This window comes from Misgurnus anguillicaudatus, chromosome 3 (genome assembly GCF_027580225.2).
Source record: "Misgurnus anguillicaudatus chromosome 3, ASM2758022v2, whole genome shotgun sequence".
Taxonomy (NCBI): domain Eukaryota; kingdom Metazoa; phylum Chordata; class Actinopteri; order Cypriniformes; family Cobitidae; genus Misgurnus; species Misgurnus anguillicaudatus.
The window spans coordinates 42,097,732-42,118,031 of record NC_073339.2 but is presented as its reverse complement, the minus strand read 5'-3'; the positions used below and the strand labels follow the sequence as shown (position 1 = coordinate 42,118,031).

The window sequence follows — 20,300 nt, the reverse complement described above, 5'->3', positions numbered from 1 at the left end:
TGATGTAACCATTGACTTTCATGGTAATGGTAGGAAAAACAAATACGATGGATTTTAATGGGTACCATCAACTGTGTGCTTACCATGCATCATTTATCGCAATACTTCCGTAATATTTTTCCCTACTATAGAAGTCAATGGTTACAACTTTTGCGCCGCCATGTTTCCTAAACAGACATACTGTTTTAAAGAGCACTACATTGTCTCAGACAATGGGTCTCATTTACTAAGCATGCGTACGCACAAATTTTTTGTAAATTTTGTGTACGGACCTTTGAACTTACAAATCATGATTCAACAAAAACTTTCGTACTAAAATGTATTTTAAATGTTTGCAAAAACGTAAGAACAACTTAGACCACACATACGCAATAATCACGAACAAGGATAAACTATATAATATGTAAAACATATAAGGGTTCTTTTTCCTTGTTTATGATTATTGCGCATGTTTGGTCGAAGATGTTCTTACGTTTTTGATAACATTTTGAAGAAATTTTAGTATGAAAGTTTTTGTTGAATCTTGTAAGTTAAAACGTCCGTACGCACATTTTACAAACAAATTTGTGTGTATGCATGCTTAGTGAATGAGACCCATTGACATGTTTGTCCTGTGGCGGCTACTGTAGCTTCTCTATGCGTTTTGAAAGGGAGGGGTTCACAATCATACCATTAGATGCCACTAATAATCTACGCGGTGGACCTTTAATGTTTTATTTTTCTAATAATTGTAAATTTTTGTACAATTCACTTTAACAAATTCATGCGAATTAGCCACTTCGTAAAATATGTACAAATTCTTGTGAAATGAGATTGGTCTGATTGCTTTAAAAAGTAGCGGCACACAGTTTGAGGTCTTGTTAAAAACTATGCTAAGTTTTATACCTGGGGGTTTATTTATGTTCGTAATCCTAAATATAATCTATAGCAGTGTTTCTCAACCAGGGGAAATTATTTAAAATTAGACAACAGAAGCATTAAAGGTACAGTAAGTAGGGTTTTAAGTGTTTTATTAATCAAAATCAATGTCTTTATTCATAAATATTTCCTCGTTGGTGTCAAATGACCTCTGCCAGTGATCTGACTTTTCTTTGTAAGCTTAGAATTTCTTCTCTTTACTTAGATTGAACAGCTAAGTCCAAGGAGGCTTCAGTGTCGTTCCGCCGTATTGATAAACTATAATAGCAGAGAGGGACAAAAAGCACTAGCCTACCAACGCGTTTCCACAACACTATTATTATTCAGAACACGTGAACTAACTGAAACGGACAAGGAGATCAATGATTACATAACGGCTACCGTAGTTGCAACATGCATTTGGAAAGGCGAGGCGCTAGAGAGCACTGTTTGTTTGAATGCAAAATACAATTTCACCACTAGATGGGGGTAAATCCTACTTATTGTCCCTTTAAAATGATCTGAAACAACAAAAAGTCTAGATATTTCTTAAGCCCGGGATACACTGCACGATTATTGGCTGTCCCAGACGAAAGATTGCCATCACGAAACAATTGTCACGATTTCTGTGATTCCTGGCTCTTCGTCTGTGGTCCTATGTCGTACAGTGAGAGAGGTTCAAAGACGGCCGTTTTCCCGGTCTTGCGTCCAAAGATAGCCTACGATAGTTTTCTGACAGTGTCAGAAATTCAGCACGATCACCGCACAGTGTGTTTGCTGCTACGATCTGCGTACTGGTATTTATTTACCACGAGTGCATGCTGTTGACGTTGCGCTAACGTATGACGCAGTCCCGTAGCTTCCGTGTCATCATCGTACAGTCTACGTGCCTGTCGTAACCGAGTTTAAACGTTCCATGGCGCACCGTGTGATAAGGTAATGATCTTATAGGAGTGCAAAAATCCTGCAGTGTATTCCGGGCTTTAAAGGAAACATTTCACTTTTTTAAGATGTCCACTAAATCTTTTGTGTTTCTAGAGTACGTATGTAACGTTTTAGCTCAAAATACCCTATAGATAATTTATTATAGCATGTTAAATTGCCGCTCTTTAGGTGTGAGCAAAAAAAAAACTGTTTTTGGTGTGTCCTTTTAAATGCAAATGAGTTTATCTCTGCACTTAATGGCAGTGCCATGGTTGGATAGTGCAGATTAAGGGGCGGTATTATCCCCTTCTGACATCACGGAAGGGGATATTTTTTCATATGCTTGCAGACTCAGAGTGGTTTACTAAAACTAAGTTACTGGGTTGATCTTTTTTTTACATTTTCTAGGTTGATAGAAGCACTGGGGACCCAATTATAGCACTTAAACATAAAAAAGTCTGATTTTCACTTTAAGTGTTTTAGTAGTTTTGTAAAGAATACACACCTGCCAAGTTAAGTCAACCTCTAGTTTATTTTATTTGCTAGAAATTGTGAGTTGGGGGACTTTAAATATTGTTGTGGACAAAAGTGATAAAGGTTGTGAACCCATCTATAGTAATCATTTTAGCAAGCAGCATTAAAAATGCTTGGGTAGGTTTTGCAGTATAATTTTTTGTTGTTTGTCTCAGAGATAATGGCCTTGCCACTTATTCATCTGTCCATTTAACTGTCTAATACGCAGATGTTCTTTTTTTAATAGATTGTCGTTATTGTGCTGTTTGTCATCGGTGGCAGCAGAAATGTAGCGTTTTGCTGTAAATCTGACTGGTATCCAGTCAAGCATTTTTGACGCTCTATTAAGCATGCAGGATAAACATAAATAGACAGTAATGCAAAGGCTAAAAATTTCTCCTGAACATCAAAGGATAACAATGAGACATGTATTGGTGGGTGCACAGTTTGTGTCGTGTACACTTCGGCACAGGCCTTTGTAGTTATCCTTGCTAAAGCATTTATTGTGCGTAGACAGACATGCAGGAGTTGAGTTGAAAAATCCAGACACATACTCTGCATACTCTAGCACACCCAGACTGTACAACTTTTGTACTATTTTTTTCTGAGTGTCCAACCATCATAAAGTCTGTTTTTGTATGAAGATAGAGAAAAAACTGAAACAGACTTAATCTAGAAAACTGTGCTGTCTCCAAGAAGCTTTAAGAAACTAATCTATTGTTTGATACACTATTGTCTAACTCGGGGTTTCAAACTTTTTGTCAGCCCTCTTGACTAAATTATTTAAAATAAGGCCCTGCTGAGATAAATAGGCGGCTGTTTCACGCGGTTCAGATTTAAAGCGCTAACTCAACAGGCAAATGACACCACATCGCGTCTGCATTATAAACTTTGACAAAACTATCACTCGCATTTAAAAATGTATGAAACGCGCACCGTGATGGTGCTTTGTGCAAGATTCATAGTCAGGTTGAAATCCGCCTCTCAAAAAGTTGCCCCAAAGACTCGAGATGCGCGCGGACTCAATGCATGATTTCTCCTGAGTCTGATATGAAGCTATGCAGAAAATAAACCTGCGTTACTCAAACTCGTGACAATGACGATACACGAGAAAGGCAACAAACCTCTGAATTATAAAGTAGCACAACCTCTATCCCCACCAGAATAGTCTCTTTGTGCCATTCACCATGATCAGTCATCTTTATAAACTGAAAGCCCAGGTTCAGGTAAATTCACAGTAAAATGAAAATCTATTACACTGCAAATACCTTAAAATAATATTATATTATTATTATTATTATATTCATATTTATATTATTATTATATTCATATAAAAACTAAATCTACTTTAACAAAAAATTATGCATGTACAACAAGAGCATAATAGTGTAATTGTACTGTCTTAATATAGTATGGCTGTGTGACAATATGGTTTGTTTCTATTTATAAAACAGTTCCAGTATTTATAAAACAGTTCCAGTCCTTGATTCTGATTGGTCAATAGTTGTACTTTACTACACTTTGCGTTGCGCCTAATTCGAAAAGGCAGCCTCTCGTACCTTACTGTTTACTTAAATATCAGTTTTACACATTTAGTATCAGGGGGTCCCTGCTCCATGCCTCCCTCATCTAAGGGGTCCCCGACCCAAAAAACGTTGAAGACCCCTGGTCTATAGCGTTGCATGACTCGTACTCGCTCCTCCCGCGGTAGTAACTCCTCCTTCTTCATTTTTCGTACGTTGTCGAAATAAATCGGTAAAGCTAATCTTTCTTTTATAAATCTGATTAAACTAAAGACTCTTCGGAGATATAAAAGATGTAATATTACTCTATAGGTACTCCAGGTTAACGTCAGAAATGCAGAAACAGTGTGAGCTTTAAACCTAAATGAAATGAAATGCAATTTTTGATTCTAATCGAATGACTTCAGGACTTAAATCTCCTCAAAAAAGCTCAAGATGTATTTAGTGCCAAAGGAGGTCACACTTAATATTGACTGATGCCTGAAGAAGATATTAAGCTCTAAACATTTTTTGTTTAAATTTTTCCTATATTTTCTGTTTAGATCTTAATATAAAGAGTGAGAAATAAATATAATTGGACATTAAAACTTTGCTAAAAATAAAGCTGGTGGTGTTGGCCTTAGACTGTTGCACAGTACTGTAGATAGAGATAGATTGATTGATGGATTGATGTGTATATGTCTATGCTTTATGCGTGTGTGTAGTTTACTGAGATAAGTGAAAGTAAACCCTTGATAATTGTTTTGATATTTACTCTGCCTCTCATCCTGTTGTTCTTTTTCATCTGAGGCAAAATGTCAAAATCTGCATTTAAATTGAAGTCTTTTGTTTTTATTTGCATATTTCTGATTATTCAATTGCATCTCCTCTCCTCCAGTCACAGTTTCTTACCCCCTCACAGTCCCTATGCTCATGCTCTTTCTTTTAGGAGATCACAGGGCACTGACACTAGATCAGCAGTTTGCAACCTCAGACACGCATGTAATTAGTAGGACACTTACACGGCATGCTAAATGAATATTACGAATGTTGCATTTGTTATTTGGATTATCATTTGAGAACTGTTTACATAAGGTCCTTTAGATGCGTGAACGATCTACTATTGCTATTATTCTCTTGCTTACATTGTCATGTAGGCTTTCCTCATTTCGTTCAGGTTTTGTTTGTTTGTTCAGCATTATATTTAAATGTAGTGATCATTTACAGTTTAAAAGCATTATGTGTCCCATTGCTTAATTGGTACAGCATTCCTTGAGCAGCGCAAAGGTCATGGGCTCGATTCCCAGTAACACACACATTAAAAATATGATCATAACTTGAATGCACTGTAAGTCACTCGGGGTTATAGCTTCTGCCAAATGTACACTTGTAAATGCCAAGATCAATCAATTTTATTGTAAGAAATGAACCAGCACCCTCCATTACGTTGCCAGTTCTAAAATTAATGCAACTACAGCTACCAAAAAACATGGAAAAACATGCAAGGCCGCATGTGTTAGGGGTGGATCACACAGAACGTGTTTATGGCAGTGGCAGGCACATTTTTGAATGGTTTTCTATGTGCAGTGAGCATTATGCGCACTGTTTATCTGCACCAATCGCCTCGCGTTTTGGCCATCTCCCACGCCACGCGTTTTTGCAGGAGCACTCCGAGCGGAAAAGCGCTCGAACGTCATTAGTGTTTTTACATTGTGAAATCGAATTAAGGGAGAGGCGGGTGACAGAAGTTACAGTAGCTCGTATCAGCCAGAGACTCACTGTCTCCTGCGTGTTTGTGCACCTCTCACCCTCGATAAAAAGAGGACACTGGCTTTGAAAGTTTCTCCTATATGACAGTTTACAGCAAAAGAGCGCTCACGCTTCAATATTTGATTGACAGGTGAGCTGCCTCGGTGGTTGCCTAGCAATATAAAAAAGAGCACTGCTCTTTTCTGAAGTCACTTAAATAAAGGCAGTGCTGTCCGCCTCTATCGTGAACCCAACACGGAATTGACATAAACTGCAATTCATCGACTGACTGCTAGAGACTGGCTCCAAGAGGGAGTCAATCCCCTTAGACCCCAATGTTAAAATACCCAACTGTAAAGCAGAAATAAATAAGTTTACAGCCTGGTACAAAAAGTGATTTTGGTCTATATAGCAAATTTTGCACTTCATCACAACTGGGAGGTGTGTGATTTTTTTCTTACTCATCCGTTTAAGTAGGAAATAATTGACAGGGGGTCATTGAATAAGACCGGAAAGAAATAGTCCTACTCAAAATAGCGATTTAAGTGCAAAAAATCGCCTTTGCGTCGTGGCCGCATCACCACCTCGGGTGTGCATTATTTTTTTATTAATTTAACGGCCCAGAGTCAATTATTCTGCTTATATTACGGTTACCACACCTCAAGACATTGATCACATAATATATTTAAAGGGATTTGTCCGGTTTTTGTACTTAAATCAATACTTAAATTATGAGTAGGACTATTTCTTCCGCGTCTCATTCAACGACTCTTTTGCTGGTTATAAAACTTCATTTTAAAGCTGGCAATGAAGGCTTGAGCCGTTGATAGCATTCTAATGCAGTGATTAATGAAGTTATTAGAAAGAGAGCGACAGAGACACAGAGAGAGAGAAAGAAAGAAAGAGAGAGAGGGCGAACGAGAGCGCGAGAGATTGCGTGAACGAGGCTACCTCTGTGCATCTCTAAACAGCGATGTTATTGCCCGGAAAATCGTCTGTCATGTTGTTTTTGTTAGCCCGTTATTGCAGTTAACTATGCAAACTGATATGGAGCTGCCTGGAACTACGTTCGCTGTGCGTTTCGCAGAGAATAATTGCACACCTCAGAACGTTCATTAGCCAATCAGATTCAAGCATTCAACGGACCCATAGTATAAATTATATTAACCCTTAAAGTTCTGCATAATTAAGGACATGGCCACTTGAGTGATGGGGAAACTGCCATTGCTGTCACTACCGTCGAGCTAGGCGGGCATGGTTTCAGCAACCAGCCACTTCAGCTTCACCCTTGTCCCGCCTCGTTACCCATACTCATCCGACCGTGATGCACTGTGACGTGATGCCAAGATGGCGACGGCAGGCACCGCCAACTATTGGCTTCAAAAAGCTCTTCACAAACCAATAGGTGACGTCATGGACACTATGTCCAGATTTTTGTACAGTCTTTGGTTTTTAAGCAATTAAAATGCGTTTGGTTTGATTGGCCGCTTAAGGGTGCCTTCTTCTTTTACATAGATGGTATTTTTCATTTCCTAATAAACAAAGAGAACGTCAAATAAAAATAGAGATATTCCCATGTCACCCAGAAGTGTTTAGTTACACAGACAAAAAAATAACAGGGAATGGCAGCTAGGCTGAAGGATGCAGGGGTATTTAGTGTTGTGCTTGATGTGAAAATGGACGTAAATGACATACCGCGCTTGGCAGTCAACAGAAAACTGTTATTTAGCCGTACAACATAAACTGAATGGGTGTTTAAGCTTGTTTGGTTTGTGCAATAACTGTTTGGAACTTTAACATGTGCATATTATCCTATTTACATGCAACATATTAGTTATGAATGGTATGCGACTGGTTTACATGTGTGTATGATGTATTATAGCACCTCTGAACGGTTTTCTTTACTGATTGGTTTCTTATCAAAGCCATTCGGTTTTTACAAAAAAGCTTTTTGCATTGTACTCTATTTACTATTTGACAATTTGTGGATTGTATGTTTTTAAAGCACTTTTCTAGTTTTTTGGTGTCTTAAAGGAATATTCCATTTTCTTAAAAGAAAAATTCAGATAATTTACCACCATGTCATCCAAAACGTTGATGTCTTTCTTTGTTCAGTCGAGAAGAAATTATGTTTTTTGAGCAAAACATTGCAGGATTTTTCTCATTTTGATGGACTTTAATAGAGCCCAACATTTAATACTTAACTCAAAACTTAACAGTTTCTTTCAACGGAGTTTCAAAGGACTATAAACGATCCCAAACGAAGCATAAGGGTCTTATCTAGCAAAACGATTGTCATTTTTGACAAGAAAAATAAAAAAATGCTCTTTTAAACCACAACTTTTCGTCCAGCGCAACCTGACGTAAACGTGTAGTGACGTAGGGAGGTCACGTGTTACATATATAAAACGCACATTTGCGGACCATTGTAAACAATAAACTGACACAAAGACATTAATTAGTATCAGTTGATAAACAACAACGTCGGAACGGTCCTCTTTCTCCACACTTGTAAACACTGGGGCGGAGTTTCGCGTTCGTCCTCTGTGACCTCTTGACGTCATGACGTATTGCGTGGGGTCACGCTGCCGCATCACGACCGGATCTAGACGACAAGTTGTGGTTTAAAAGTGCATATTTTTTATTTTTCTTGTCAAAAATGACAATCGTTTTGCTAGATAAGACCCTTATGCCTCGTTTGGGATCGTTTATAGTCCTTTGAAACTTGAGTTTGAGTTAAGTATTAAATGTTGGGCTCTATTAAAGTCCATTAAAATGAGAAAAATCCTGCAATGTTTTCCTCAAAAAACATAATTTCTTCTCGACTGAACAAAGAAAGACATCAACATTTTGGATGACATGGTGGTGAGTAAATTATCTGGATTTTTCTTTTAAGAAAATGGAATATTCCTTTAATGCGGTGACAATAAAGGGTTTACTCATTCATTCAGTGCTTGACAAAACAAAAGGTCTGTGACAGCCAGACCATTTTGAGAAGTGAAGGATTTGCATCGGAAAGATCTTTGCAGATTAATCTTTGACCGTGATCTGCACACATGAGAAGCCATCGAGATAATTGAGGAAAAACTGGGTCTTTCCATCATGAAATTACGCTGAATAATTCACCAAGAAAAGCTCTGTGCAAAAATGTCAAATTCAGATCTTAATGAGGTTATGGACAAAGTGGTAAAGATCGCTGGAAAGCCATCTGCTCTCATGCATCAGCACTTCCAATGACTGATCAAGAAATGGACTGCATATCCTCAAAAATGGTTTGATGGTTCCTTTGACGGTATCAAGCCCTATCTGTCATTTTAGAACCGGAGGCAGCACAGCATTAATATGCAGATTTATCAGCAAACATACAATCACAGTCAAAAGTATGGAACCGTGTTCTTTGATGAACACCTGGATGTTTCATCTCTAAAATATTGTCTGGTTACACATGACATGGGAATACAGCTGACTGTGTTGGGCAGATCTGCAAACTGTCTAAAGCCACAGCAGTAGAAAAGCACAGACATTGCATCTTCACACGCTGGACATCATTAACCGATCAATTCAACTGCCTCTGGAGAGTTTCATTGGCTCTGCTGGCGGTCTTTGTGTGGAGCTTAAACTTACAGACTTTAACCTTCAGGTTACGGAGCTCAAAAGGAAACCGGGTCATGTTTAGTATTTGTAAAAATCCACACCGGATCTGTTGACACTGTAGCAGCATTATTTTATTAGTTTTAAAACATTTGTGTTCAATGCCGTTTGCTATTGTTATTGCTACTTTCATTTAAGAAAAATGCATGTATATGCTCAGAAGAACATAAAATCTTATTGGATATTTGTGACCTGACCACAAAAAAAGCAGTGAAAAACTTGTCATTGGCAGAGAAGCGTTTTCTCTTAATTGATGAGTTAACTCGTCAAAGGCGGGGAAAGAGTTAAGTAAAGATCATGTTCCTTGAAAATATTTTGTACATTTCCTACTGTAAATACAGGGCTCCAGACTGCTACCAAATGGTGGCATTTTGCCAACAAAATTTGAGAGTGTGCCACTGAATTTTACATCGTCGCACATGTGCGACCAGTAAATTTGACCTTTTTTGTGATGTGACACTGAATTTGAAACAGCACATTGTACTTTCTGCATCTGTCATTAAATTATTTATTAGTAATACAGTGGAAATTAGTAGAAATGTGAATATTTGGTAAGTATGTTGATTTTTGGTGTGTACCCCTAAATTTTCTGGTTGCACCCCTAATATTTTCAGTTGGGGCCCACTGTGCTCCTAGTGAAAAAAGTTAGTCTGGAGCCCTGAAATATAAAACATGTAATTATCATTAGTAATAGGTGTTGCTACATTTTTAAAGGCGATTTTCTTAATATTTAGATTTTTTTGCACCCTCAGACTCCAGATTTTCCAATATTTGTCCTATCCCAACAAACCATACATCAGTGCATTAAGCTTTTAGGTGTATAATCTTAATTTTAAAATGACCCTTATTACTAGTTTTGTGGTTCAGGGTCACATTTTTGTTTTGATATTTCTGTAATTAAACTTGTAATATTTCCTTTCATTTAGATTAAGATAACTGCATTACATTAGGTCATCCTCATTTGTACATTACATCCTCTTTTTTTTTTTTTTTTTTTTTTTTGCTGTATTTTGTTGTAACAAATATGTTTTAAAATGTTATTCATGTGCAATGTCCTCTGGAAAGTTTGGGAGAATAAGACATTTTTTCCATTATAGATTTTTCTGTATGTTACGATTTTGTTCAAACTGCTCATGGATAAAAGTTATTCTTACATTTCGACTTAATATCGAAATTATGTCATGCTTTATATATGTCTTTCCCCATTTCAGGGCACCATAATGTTTGGGGCACATCAATAATATGTTAATTTAAAGAGGTCCCCTTTTGTTTTTAGTAACTTCGGCATAGCGTTCTCTAGCATGCTGCGAGGTCTCTAGATCTTTTGCATCTGTTTTAATGACATCATAGATCGTTTCCCCTAAACACATCTGTTGTTTTTCTAACAAGCTGCTGCACACAAATCAAAACAGCAGCGTTTTGTTTAAAGCACTTCCTCTTGAAATCTAATTTACAGCAAGATGTTCACCTCGGGTCACATGTATTACATAAAAATCTATCTACAAGTCCTTGTTTTTACAGTGACCCCTAAAAAATTATTTGGACATTTAGGCCACTCTTAAATCTGTCTGAATTTCATTACATTATATAGCAAAATATCAAACAAACGATTTGCAAACTAGCTTTATTTTTCTGAAGTCGTGTTCAGATCGAGCAGCCCTGAATTGTTACCTTTATTCTGAGCAGTGTTTTATCATTTATATTCTTTTCTAATATTTTTTTATTTACATAACTTGGTTTAATATTTAGTTATGTTGTTTAGTTGAAACTAAACAATTACTTTAGTTGTATTTTGTTAGAAATGAGAAATATTTAGTGTATTGTTTACTAGCTTATGCACCCTTTGGTCTGCAGTGTTGTAAGAGTCTCTGTTTGTGTGCGTTATCATGTCATGGGTATGTTAAAAAACCATTTGCTGTTAGTAAGGAGCAGTTGGCTAATTATACATCTGCCTAATCAGTAGATAAAGCTAATTAAACAGCCAATTACAGCTCTTCACACACCTCCGGCTCACACTCAATGCAATGACAGCTTCCCGTTTCCTCTCTTTAAGCCCGGTAGGGAGCTCTCATGCCAACAGACGACTCAAAGATGCAAGGAAATGAAATTTTGTTTGTTTATTTTCTTTTTGGCATCACCAAGTAGTGCTTCAATGCATTTATATAAAGGAATAATACTGTGCTTTTTAACTATGCATTGCTGTAAATATTGTGAGTTTTGATTCACTAAAGCGAGTCATTTGTTTGTAAATGTGGACTACACTGGTTGCTTTATATTAAAATGGTTTTTGTTTTGTTTTGTAGCAACAAAGACACGAAATTAGGACTATAATATATATATATATATATATATATATATATATATATATATATATATATATATATATATATATATATATATATATATATATATATATATATATATATATATATATATATATATATATATATATATATATATTGTTTTTGAAATGAAATGGACTTCTGTAGGTGCAAGCTTTCAATGAAATGTCAGATTCGACTTTGAATTTCTGACTGCGTTTAGACTTCTTCAACCTTTTGATGATCCATAGACATGCATATGATGCTAATTGAAGTGTGCACGATTTTTGTCATTGTTATTAATATTGCGGTACTGTATGATGCTGTAGTCCCAAATCTGTCACGCAGTCTTCCTATGGAGCCCTTGCTTTTGATTGATTGTTTCAGCAGGAATGCAAATTAGGTAAATTCTTGTGAGACCAGTTTCTGTTTTCTTGGCTATGTTTTTTAGGGTCTGGTGTTGTTTTTTGCCTCCTCTCTGGGTTTGTCAGGAGATAAAGGCTGTAACAGTGTAAATCCCTGGAGGCTGAGTCATTACAGATGTCACTCCATATATCCACCTTGAGCAAACTCCAGGCCAGCATGTTTCTTCGTGTGTGTGTGTGTGTGTGTGTGTGTGTGTGTGTGTGTGTGAGAGAGAGAGAGAGAGAGAGAGAGATTTACATTTGCAGACACACAATAACGCTGAACCACAAAACCAGTCATAGGATTGATGTATTGTTATGTTGGTCGACAATATTTGGCCAAAATACAATTGTCTGAAAATCTGCAATCTGAGAGTGCAAAAAAATCAAAATATTGAGAAAAACGCCTTTAAAACTTTCAAATGAAGTCATTAGCAACTGCATCCACTCACAAAAATATTTTTTTTTAATAAGGAAATTCACTGAAAATGATCTTTACTTAATATCCTAATAATTTTCTGCATTAACGAAAAATCGATAATTTTCAGCCATTCATTGTATTTTTGGCTAATGCTACAAATTAATCATATTTAACACACATTTTTTGCATATGTACATTATGCATTAGCCTGGCTAACACCAGACCAGTCTCATAGAGAATGCGACGTGGTCTGGGAACCCTATGCTCATTTTCTCGTATTTGAGGCGTGGTTTACGAATGCCCAGAGCTGTTTATTGGGCCCTACGAATGTGTATCAAATGCGTCTGTATGTAGCTCATAGCCAATTGTATCAATTATACTGTACGAGATGACGTATGTAGAGCGACATCAATTCAAGCGTAAACAACTTTTATTGGTTACGTGTGCACACAGCTGAAAGCTATGCAACTAAACCGGTAGCTGTATATTGATATTGAAAAGCAACACAACTTAGTGGCACTGTGCTGCATTGAAAAGTAACTTCGCATCTGCTCCCACCTTGGATAAACAAAACTTCTTCGGTGTGTCGAATAGACGTCGTCATCATCTTGCTGCCCCCTCCCCTTTCTGTGATTGGTCCACTATTTCAGTTTTTATGCTAGACTTGCAGCGTGAATACATTTGCGTGCAAGGCAGCATGGGGAAACCCAAGCTAATTCTGCATGTTTTTTACCCTAAAAAGAGGAGTTAAATGTCTTAAAGCAAAATATTAGCCAAAAATTTGTAAAAAGTATATATTTAAATGCATATTACAAAATTAACATGAATTCACGTCATTCATTTACTTGCATGTTCTAAAGTTGTGCATTTTAATTGTTTTTTGTTATATATTGGACCAAACAAGGACAGAAATGTAATTTATTTAAGCCTGAAGGCAAATTTGATGGCTGTACTTTATATAAACAGAGCAAAAACAGTCAATTTTGGTGTTTAAAGGAAAACACCACCGTTTATCAATATTTTACTATGTTCTTACCTCAACTTGGGTGTGTATTAATTTGTCTATCTTTTTTTAATGTGTGCACCTAATCTTTGTACAGCGCGTCGTGAATGTGTTAGCATTTAGCCTAGCACCATTCATTCCTTAGGATCCAAACAGGGATTAATTTAGAAGCCACCAAACACTTTTTTTCTCTATTTAAAGAGTAGTTACATGTGTATGGTGGCACAAAATAAAAATGAGAACTATATTGTGGCGAAAGAACACTTAGTTTGCAGCACTCGACCTCAGGCGCAGTAATATTGAAGGAAGTTTGAGCGAGAGGGGGAGGAGTCAGGAGTTGATGATATTACTGCGATGATATTACTGCACCGAGGTTGGAGTGCTGCAAACTAAGTGCTTTGTTCTCATTTTTATCTGCTTAAAAAATCGCCACGTTTTATTTTATGCCACCATACTTACTTATGTAACTACTCATGTAACAGTCTTTAAATAGGGAAAACATGGAAGGGTTTGGTGCCTTCTAAATTCATCCCTGTTTGGATTCTAAGGAATGAATGGGGCTAGGCTACTATGCTAACACATTCACAACGCGCTGTACAAAAATTTATTGCACGCATTGAAAGGAGATAGGTATATATTGATTCGTCTAAGTTGGGGTAAGAAAATAGTGAAGTGTTGAGAAACGGGGGTGTTTTCCTTTAATTTGACCATACTCACTCTTAGAAAAAAGGTACAAAGTTGTCACTGGTATGGTACCTTTTTAAAATGTCCTAATACATTTTGGAACCAGTATGCACTTTTTAGGTAAAATAAGTATACAGTTTTGCGTTTAAACGTGGGAAAGCTAACGAGCTAGAGCACCAAAAAAACTGAAAGTTTATAAAGAACTGTATTAATAGATAAGTCCTAAAAAGAGGCAAGTTAAAAGATGGATGGAGTTGATCTTCACCAAAGAAAGCTCAGCGGGACCTGCTGTTACTCGCTCGTAGGGTTTGATGTCTCTTCGACAAGTGTGGGAGCGGCAAAATAATTGAAGGTCCGTTGAGAACGAAAGGATGAAAGAAAGAAGAGCAGAATAGAAACGACGGCACCACCAGATTTTCTGTAGCAGTCGTGCTCTGTTAGGACCACCATGTCTGCAAGATCCGGCTGCCGTCAGATATTTTTCTTGAAAGTTTTTCTTTTAACTATTCTAAACTTCTGTCTTTCCAAAAAGCAGTCGTTTTCAGTTTCGTGTGGACTTGACGGAGGTTTTAACATCAACAAAAACTTGTTGTTAGCCAAAAGGTCAAATATTGTTCCGAACACCCTTTTGTGGTGGTGGCAATACAAACACACATTGATAAGGTCACTATCTGAATAACTCCCTTTCTAAAAAGAATAAAAAGAAAGAGAAAATACAAGCTGACCTTTCATTAGAATGTGAATTGGGAAAATAGGAAACAAAACCAAGTTGCAGACAAAGAAAAGGCATTTTCATTCAGACTGTTTGCTGGGACAGGTACTGTGTTAGGTTTGGTGTCAAGGGCCTTTCAGGGACAATTGAAAAAATACAAAAACGAGCACTTTGTTCTCAGTCCCTCTAAATGTAAAATAGATTTGGTGCTAACCTGTCTTTACGGAGGTCAGAGTTATAAAGTGTGACTATGGGACAAATGGCTCGGTAAAAAGTGCATTTTGCAAAATGTTTGACAGGAGAAGCGCCTTTGTGTATTGATTGCCTCATTTTGTGTTTGCTCTCTGTTAGATCGACTCTAGGCAAGTGATTAATCAAATGGTTCATGCTTTTTCATTTACTGTCTGTCTGAAGTTTTGAGAGATTTGTATACAGTGAGAAACAGAAGATTGGTTTACAGTGTTTTATAATAAAAGCTAACACTAGACATGTCTGGCTGATAAACCCAAACATAAACTAAGTAACTTGGGCTGCAAGCCCAATTGAAATCTCACATATACCCTATATGGGTGATTCTCACGAAAACTTGGTTTTAAAAATGTCAAGCATGAAAATGTAAAAATTGCTTAAATTTACTTTTTTTCCCACCAGACATTGAAAAACAAAGTCTGGAGTAAATGGGAACATTAATTTAAAAACTTTTACTTATCATTTAACACTTTTTGTAACATAATTTAAAAAATTAATCTCATTACCGCAACAGTCAGAAAACATCAACACTGACATATTTTCAAAATGACATGACAAACCTGAAAGAACATAATTTGGAGATTCTGCACATGCATTTAAAATCAAAGTATTATACTTCTATTAATTAAATTAACATTTAATAAGCATCTGTTGCGGTAATGATAATCAAAATGTCGTGTAAGCATTCTGACAAGACAATATTTCAAATTAACTGTAAAAAAATGATCTTACCTGGTAGCCATCTTGAAGTAACTGGTCCATGTGCTTGGTCACTCAAAATCAAACTTTATTAAAATTCTGTATGTGTGCTTAAACTGTTCTCAAAAAGTGTTGCGGAGGATGAGAACATCAGGCATGGACACATCATTTTCCTAATTTTTCTTCATTATTATTATACATGAATATTCAGTAAATATTTTTTCTGTCATCTAAAGTAGTCTAGCAAAACATCTATTTATTTTTTTTCCTAATATTTTTGTGTTAATTTGATTAAATTACAACATAACGCATGTTCAAACACAGCCGGACACATTGCGGTAATGAGAATTTCAGCAGAAAATGAGATAAAATTTACAATTATAAATTCTTGTGTTGAAATCACACATTGTGCAAGGTAGAACACAGTACAGTATTGTGTTAATTCTGATGCTTTTTAATGTTACTATATTACACATTTTAAAGCTAAAATCATTAGTGCCGTGGTGTTTCAATGGTTTCGTGAGAATCACCCATATATGCATATCATGATGGTTTGCAATAACTACATGATGGTACTTTAAAAAGTTCTAGGTTAATGCAGATACCAGAGAGTCTTCCGAGGCCAACAGAGTAATGAAAATGTAAAATGTGTGTTTGTCACATAATTTGCAACTATAAAGTATTATCGTATCACATATCACTTTTTTTATATCATGCACCCCATAAGTAACTGTTGGAAAGTAAGTGCCAAGTAACTAGTAGTTTGCTAATTAGAGAGTGACTGTTGTATAGTTGTTTGTTCGTAAATGTTATTTTGTTTGTGATGGTTTGTTTAACTTGGTTTAATTAGTTGGGCCTTGTTTACACCGCACACAAATCCAAGGTTTGTTATTCAGATTAATATTTACTATTCTTACTATTATGTTTGCTCAGACAGTGCAGCAGTTGTTTTGTAATGACTTGCCAAGAAACTTTGTTTTGCCACAACTGAGTAGCTGTAATTGTGAATAAAGGGGGTGAAATTTTTTTAAATTCTGTTCAAGTTTTTTATTGCTTTTTACCGTGGTGCTGGTGGGCATGACTCATGCGCCAGAGGCTTAACCATGTTTTAAATATTCATACTGTACATATGCTGTGTCTAAATCTACTCACTTTTCACTACACACCGAGGGAGAGTAAGTGAAAATGAAATAAATTCAGACACAAATGCAGTTGTGCATAAACCTACACTGCTTTAAATTCCAATCTAGTCTGAATATTCTGACCTGAACACTGAAACTCATTTGCAAGTTATGTTTGGTAGATAAAGTCCTGTTTTAACTTTTAAATGCATACTTCGGATCTTTAGAGATATGAGATGTAAATAGTGCATAATTACGTTGTAAATTTTTGGAATCTGTTTGATGACAAAATGTCAAAATATCTCCGGCATTTCAAAAATACCAATGTGTTTTTAGCAGCATTTAGTGGTAAGATTGTGAATTGCAACCGACCACAATTTCGAAACGCAAAGAGAAGCTACGGTAGCTACCACAGAACAAACATGTTGTCGCCTGAGACAGCGTAGGGACGAAACGTGCTCAGATTCAGAGCGATCATTATAACATACACAGAGTTCATACTGCTTGCCCTAAGGTGTTGCGTCCAGGTTTTATAAGTTAGGTAAGAGCGCCATCTGGTGGATAATAGCGGAAATACAGATTGACGGAAAAACTTGTCATTGGCAGGGAAGCGTTTTCTCTTAATTGACGAATTAACTTGTCAATGGTGGGGAAAGAGTTGCGAATTATCTGTCTTTCCCCAGTCAAGAAGATAGGACTTCAGTCTTACCCTAGGGCAGTGCTTCTCAAATAGTGGGGCGGGACCCCCAGGGGGGGGCTTGAAGCGACACCAGGGGACCCCGCAAGACCCCGGAGAAAATACTTTTTCAGAAAGTGTTTTTTTTTGCTCCGTCACTTAAAGACATTACACCCCAATCACGCTGATAAGCCGCTTGAGTTTTTTATTATTATTTATTGATTATATTTAATTAAATTTTTCAGTATCAAATGGTCAAAAAATATTATACTTTAAATAAGGATTGATTTTTTTATTTAATTGATGCATTTTAAGTCTTTTCTGTTACAGACTAAAAAACAATGTTAATAAAGTTATTCTTTGTTGTAAGTTGATCGATATTTCTTTTTTTGTGTGTTTTCTTTAATGTTAATAAGGATACAATGTTTTGCAGATGTGTAATTTTATAGACAAATTATACTATTTACAGTCGCGGCGGAGAGTTGGGGGGGCGTGAAATGTTTACCTCTTCCTAGGGGGGGCGTGACAGAAAATAATTGAGAAGCACTGCCCTAGAGTCACATTAGCTACAAGAGACAGAGACTGAGCGACAGGCTACCATTCATTTTCAATGGGAGTGGCCATTTGCCAGCGACAAGTGATGAGCTCACGCTGCGCCAGGCGAGGTGGGGCTAAAATAGACAAGAAGGCTATTTTATGCAAATGCTGAGTGATGCGACAAAGCGACTGCCAATAGGAGTAAAGGGGCAGCGTGACGTAGGTCAGCGACTCGAGTCGAAGAAAATTATTCAAGATGGTGGAAAATGCGTATTTTTGTATATATCTGATAAGTTTGGCATTTTATTTCATATATTTTGTTCTCTGATGTGACTTTTGATACCGCTTTACTGTTGCCAAGCAACCAGGAGTAGGCATGCCCAGGAACGCCCATCAAGCGAGTGCGTGTCGCTCGATGTCGCTCACTTTTGTAGCTAGTGTGACTCTAGGGTTATGCTGCGTTCACACCAAACGCGAATAGAGCATCTGGTGCGAATGGTTTCAATGTTAAAGCAACACTGTGTAGTTTCCATGTAAAAATGACTTACAGCTCCCCCATGTGGTTGAACAGCGCAAAAGTGCCTGGTATCAGACACTCTTCTGCAGGCAGGAGGAGGGGCGGGGCTGTGTGCTTTACCCTCCACCGCCACTTTTTAGAGTGTGCTTGTTGCAGCTAGGAGGCTGCTCAGGTTGCAGCAACAGTACAATTTGTCCAAGTTGTTCTATCAATGAAATAATTTTAGAGACATTATTTAAAGGTAAAAAAACGACATAGTGTTGCTTTAAGTCAATGTAAAGACGCGTTTACGTGCGTCTGGAGGTGTTTGGTGCAGAACACATGAATTTACGAATGATGCGAATTCGTGTCTGATGCCCGAGTTGAAAACGACTTTGGTGTCAATCCATGCCGCGTTAACCAATCAGGAGCCTGCTTGCTGCTCTGGCAGCAAGCGTACCTGGAGTCACTCCTTGCCCCTCCCACAAGAAGCGGATTTCGTTTTAGATGTGTGAATGCATTCGAAAGCGGCAACTAGATGCGAATGTGACGATTTATTCGCGTTTGGTGTGAACGCATCATTATGTGACAAAACCAGGTTTATGTATGTCAACATTTTGTGTTTAGATTTTGCTGATCAGATTAAGAAACTAAATGCAGTTGAATCTGAAATGCAAAAAGTACACAATAAGTAGCAAGTTTGTAACTTTTCAATAGGTTTATTTCTTTTATTTGTTTATATATACATTCAGATGATAAATCTTTTAACAGTCTCTCTCTCTCTCTCTCTCTCTCTCTCTCTCTCTCTCTCTCTCTCGATCTCCAGTCTACTGGTCCAGTCGGCAGTGGCAGCATGCAGCTGTTGGAGACGGATTTCTCCCGCACACTAACCGGACTGGTGGATCTGCATCTTTTCCATCAGAAGAGCATCCCAGTGTTTCTCAGTGCAGTCACCATCGAGCTGTTTAGCCGCCAGACTGTCAGCTGATTTACCCGTCATTCCTAGACCACACAGTGTTCAGGGAGCTTGCACACACACACACACACACACACACGGTGTTTATCAGTTAGACATTCAGTCACAGCTACAAAAAGGTTTTAAAAGAGTTTCAGGGACATTTAAACAAAGTAAAAAAATAGAAGGTTGTGCTGACAATGGTACAGCTGTTACGGGCCCTATACATGTGTCTAAGCAAAACTGAATTAAAAAAACAAAGATTAAATGTCACCTGTAGACTTCATCTACAATCCTATAGACTACATAGTGTAGGTGCGCGTCTCGTATCTTAAGTGTGTGGGATTTTCGATCACCAAACCCTGGATTGGCTTTATTTGGTTTGCTGTGGTGTTTGTAAGGAGGGTTAACAATCATCGTACGTTAGTAACCTTTTTAATGAAACAATAAAGAAATATAAACTTTCAGTCAAGCATTGTTTTTGTTCATTTGGTATCTGGTGGATTTCGAAAAACCCTAAGGTGATCAAAGATTCATTCCTTCAATTATAGCATAAGTAGCTTGTATTGTGAATTACAAACTTGCGAAAAAAACTACTGAATATTATTAATTCCCGGCTGATACGCTAATAGCCCCACTGAAACCTCTATAGTTGCCTTGCAGCTCCGAATCCTTAAGTATTATGTCTTTTTAAACATTTGTTTTGAACATTTTGGCATCGGCTCCCGGTGGATGTGGGAGGATTTAAATTCCTCAGGCGTTTTAGCTGGCAGCAATTAGTGCCCA

At 37.2% G+C, this 20,300-nt stretch overlaps 1 protein-coding gene across 3 annotated transcripts in view; it reads left to right on the top strand.

Moving 5' to 3' along the window:
- mad1l1 (mitotic arrest deficient 1 like 1) overlaps nt 1-19,981 on the top strand; it is a 117,614-nt gene extending 97,633 nt beyond the window's left edge. For all 3 annotated transcript variants that reach the window (XM_055206075.2, XM_055206074.2, XM_055206073.2), the window contains exon 18: nt 19,386-19,981. In XM_055206075.2, coding sequence (XP_055062050.2) covers nt 19,386-19,547 — 162 coding nt within the window. In that variant the 3' untranslated portion in view covers nt 19,548-19,981. The remainder of the gene's footprint in view (nt 1-19,385) is intronic.
- The last annotated feature ends 319 nt before the right edge of the window (nt 19,982-20,300 follow it).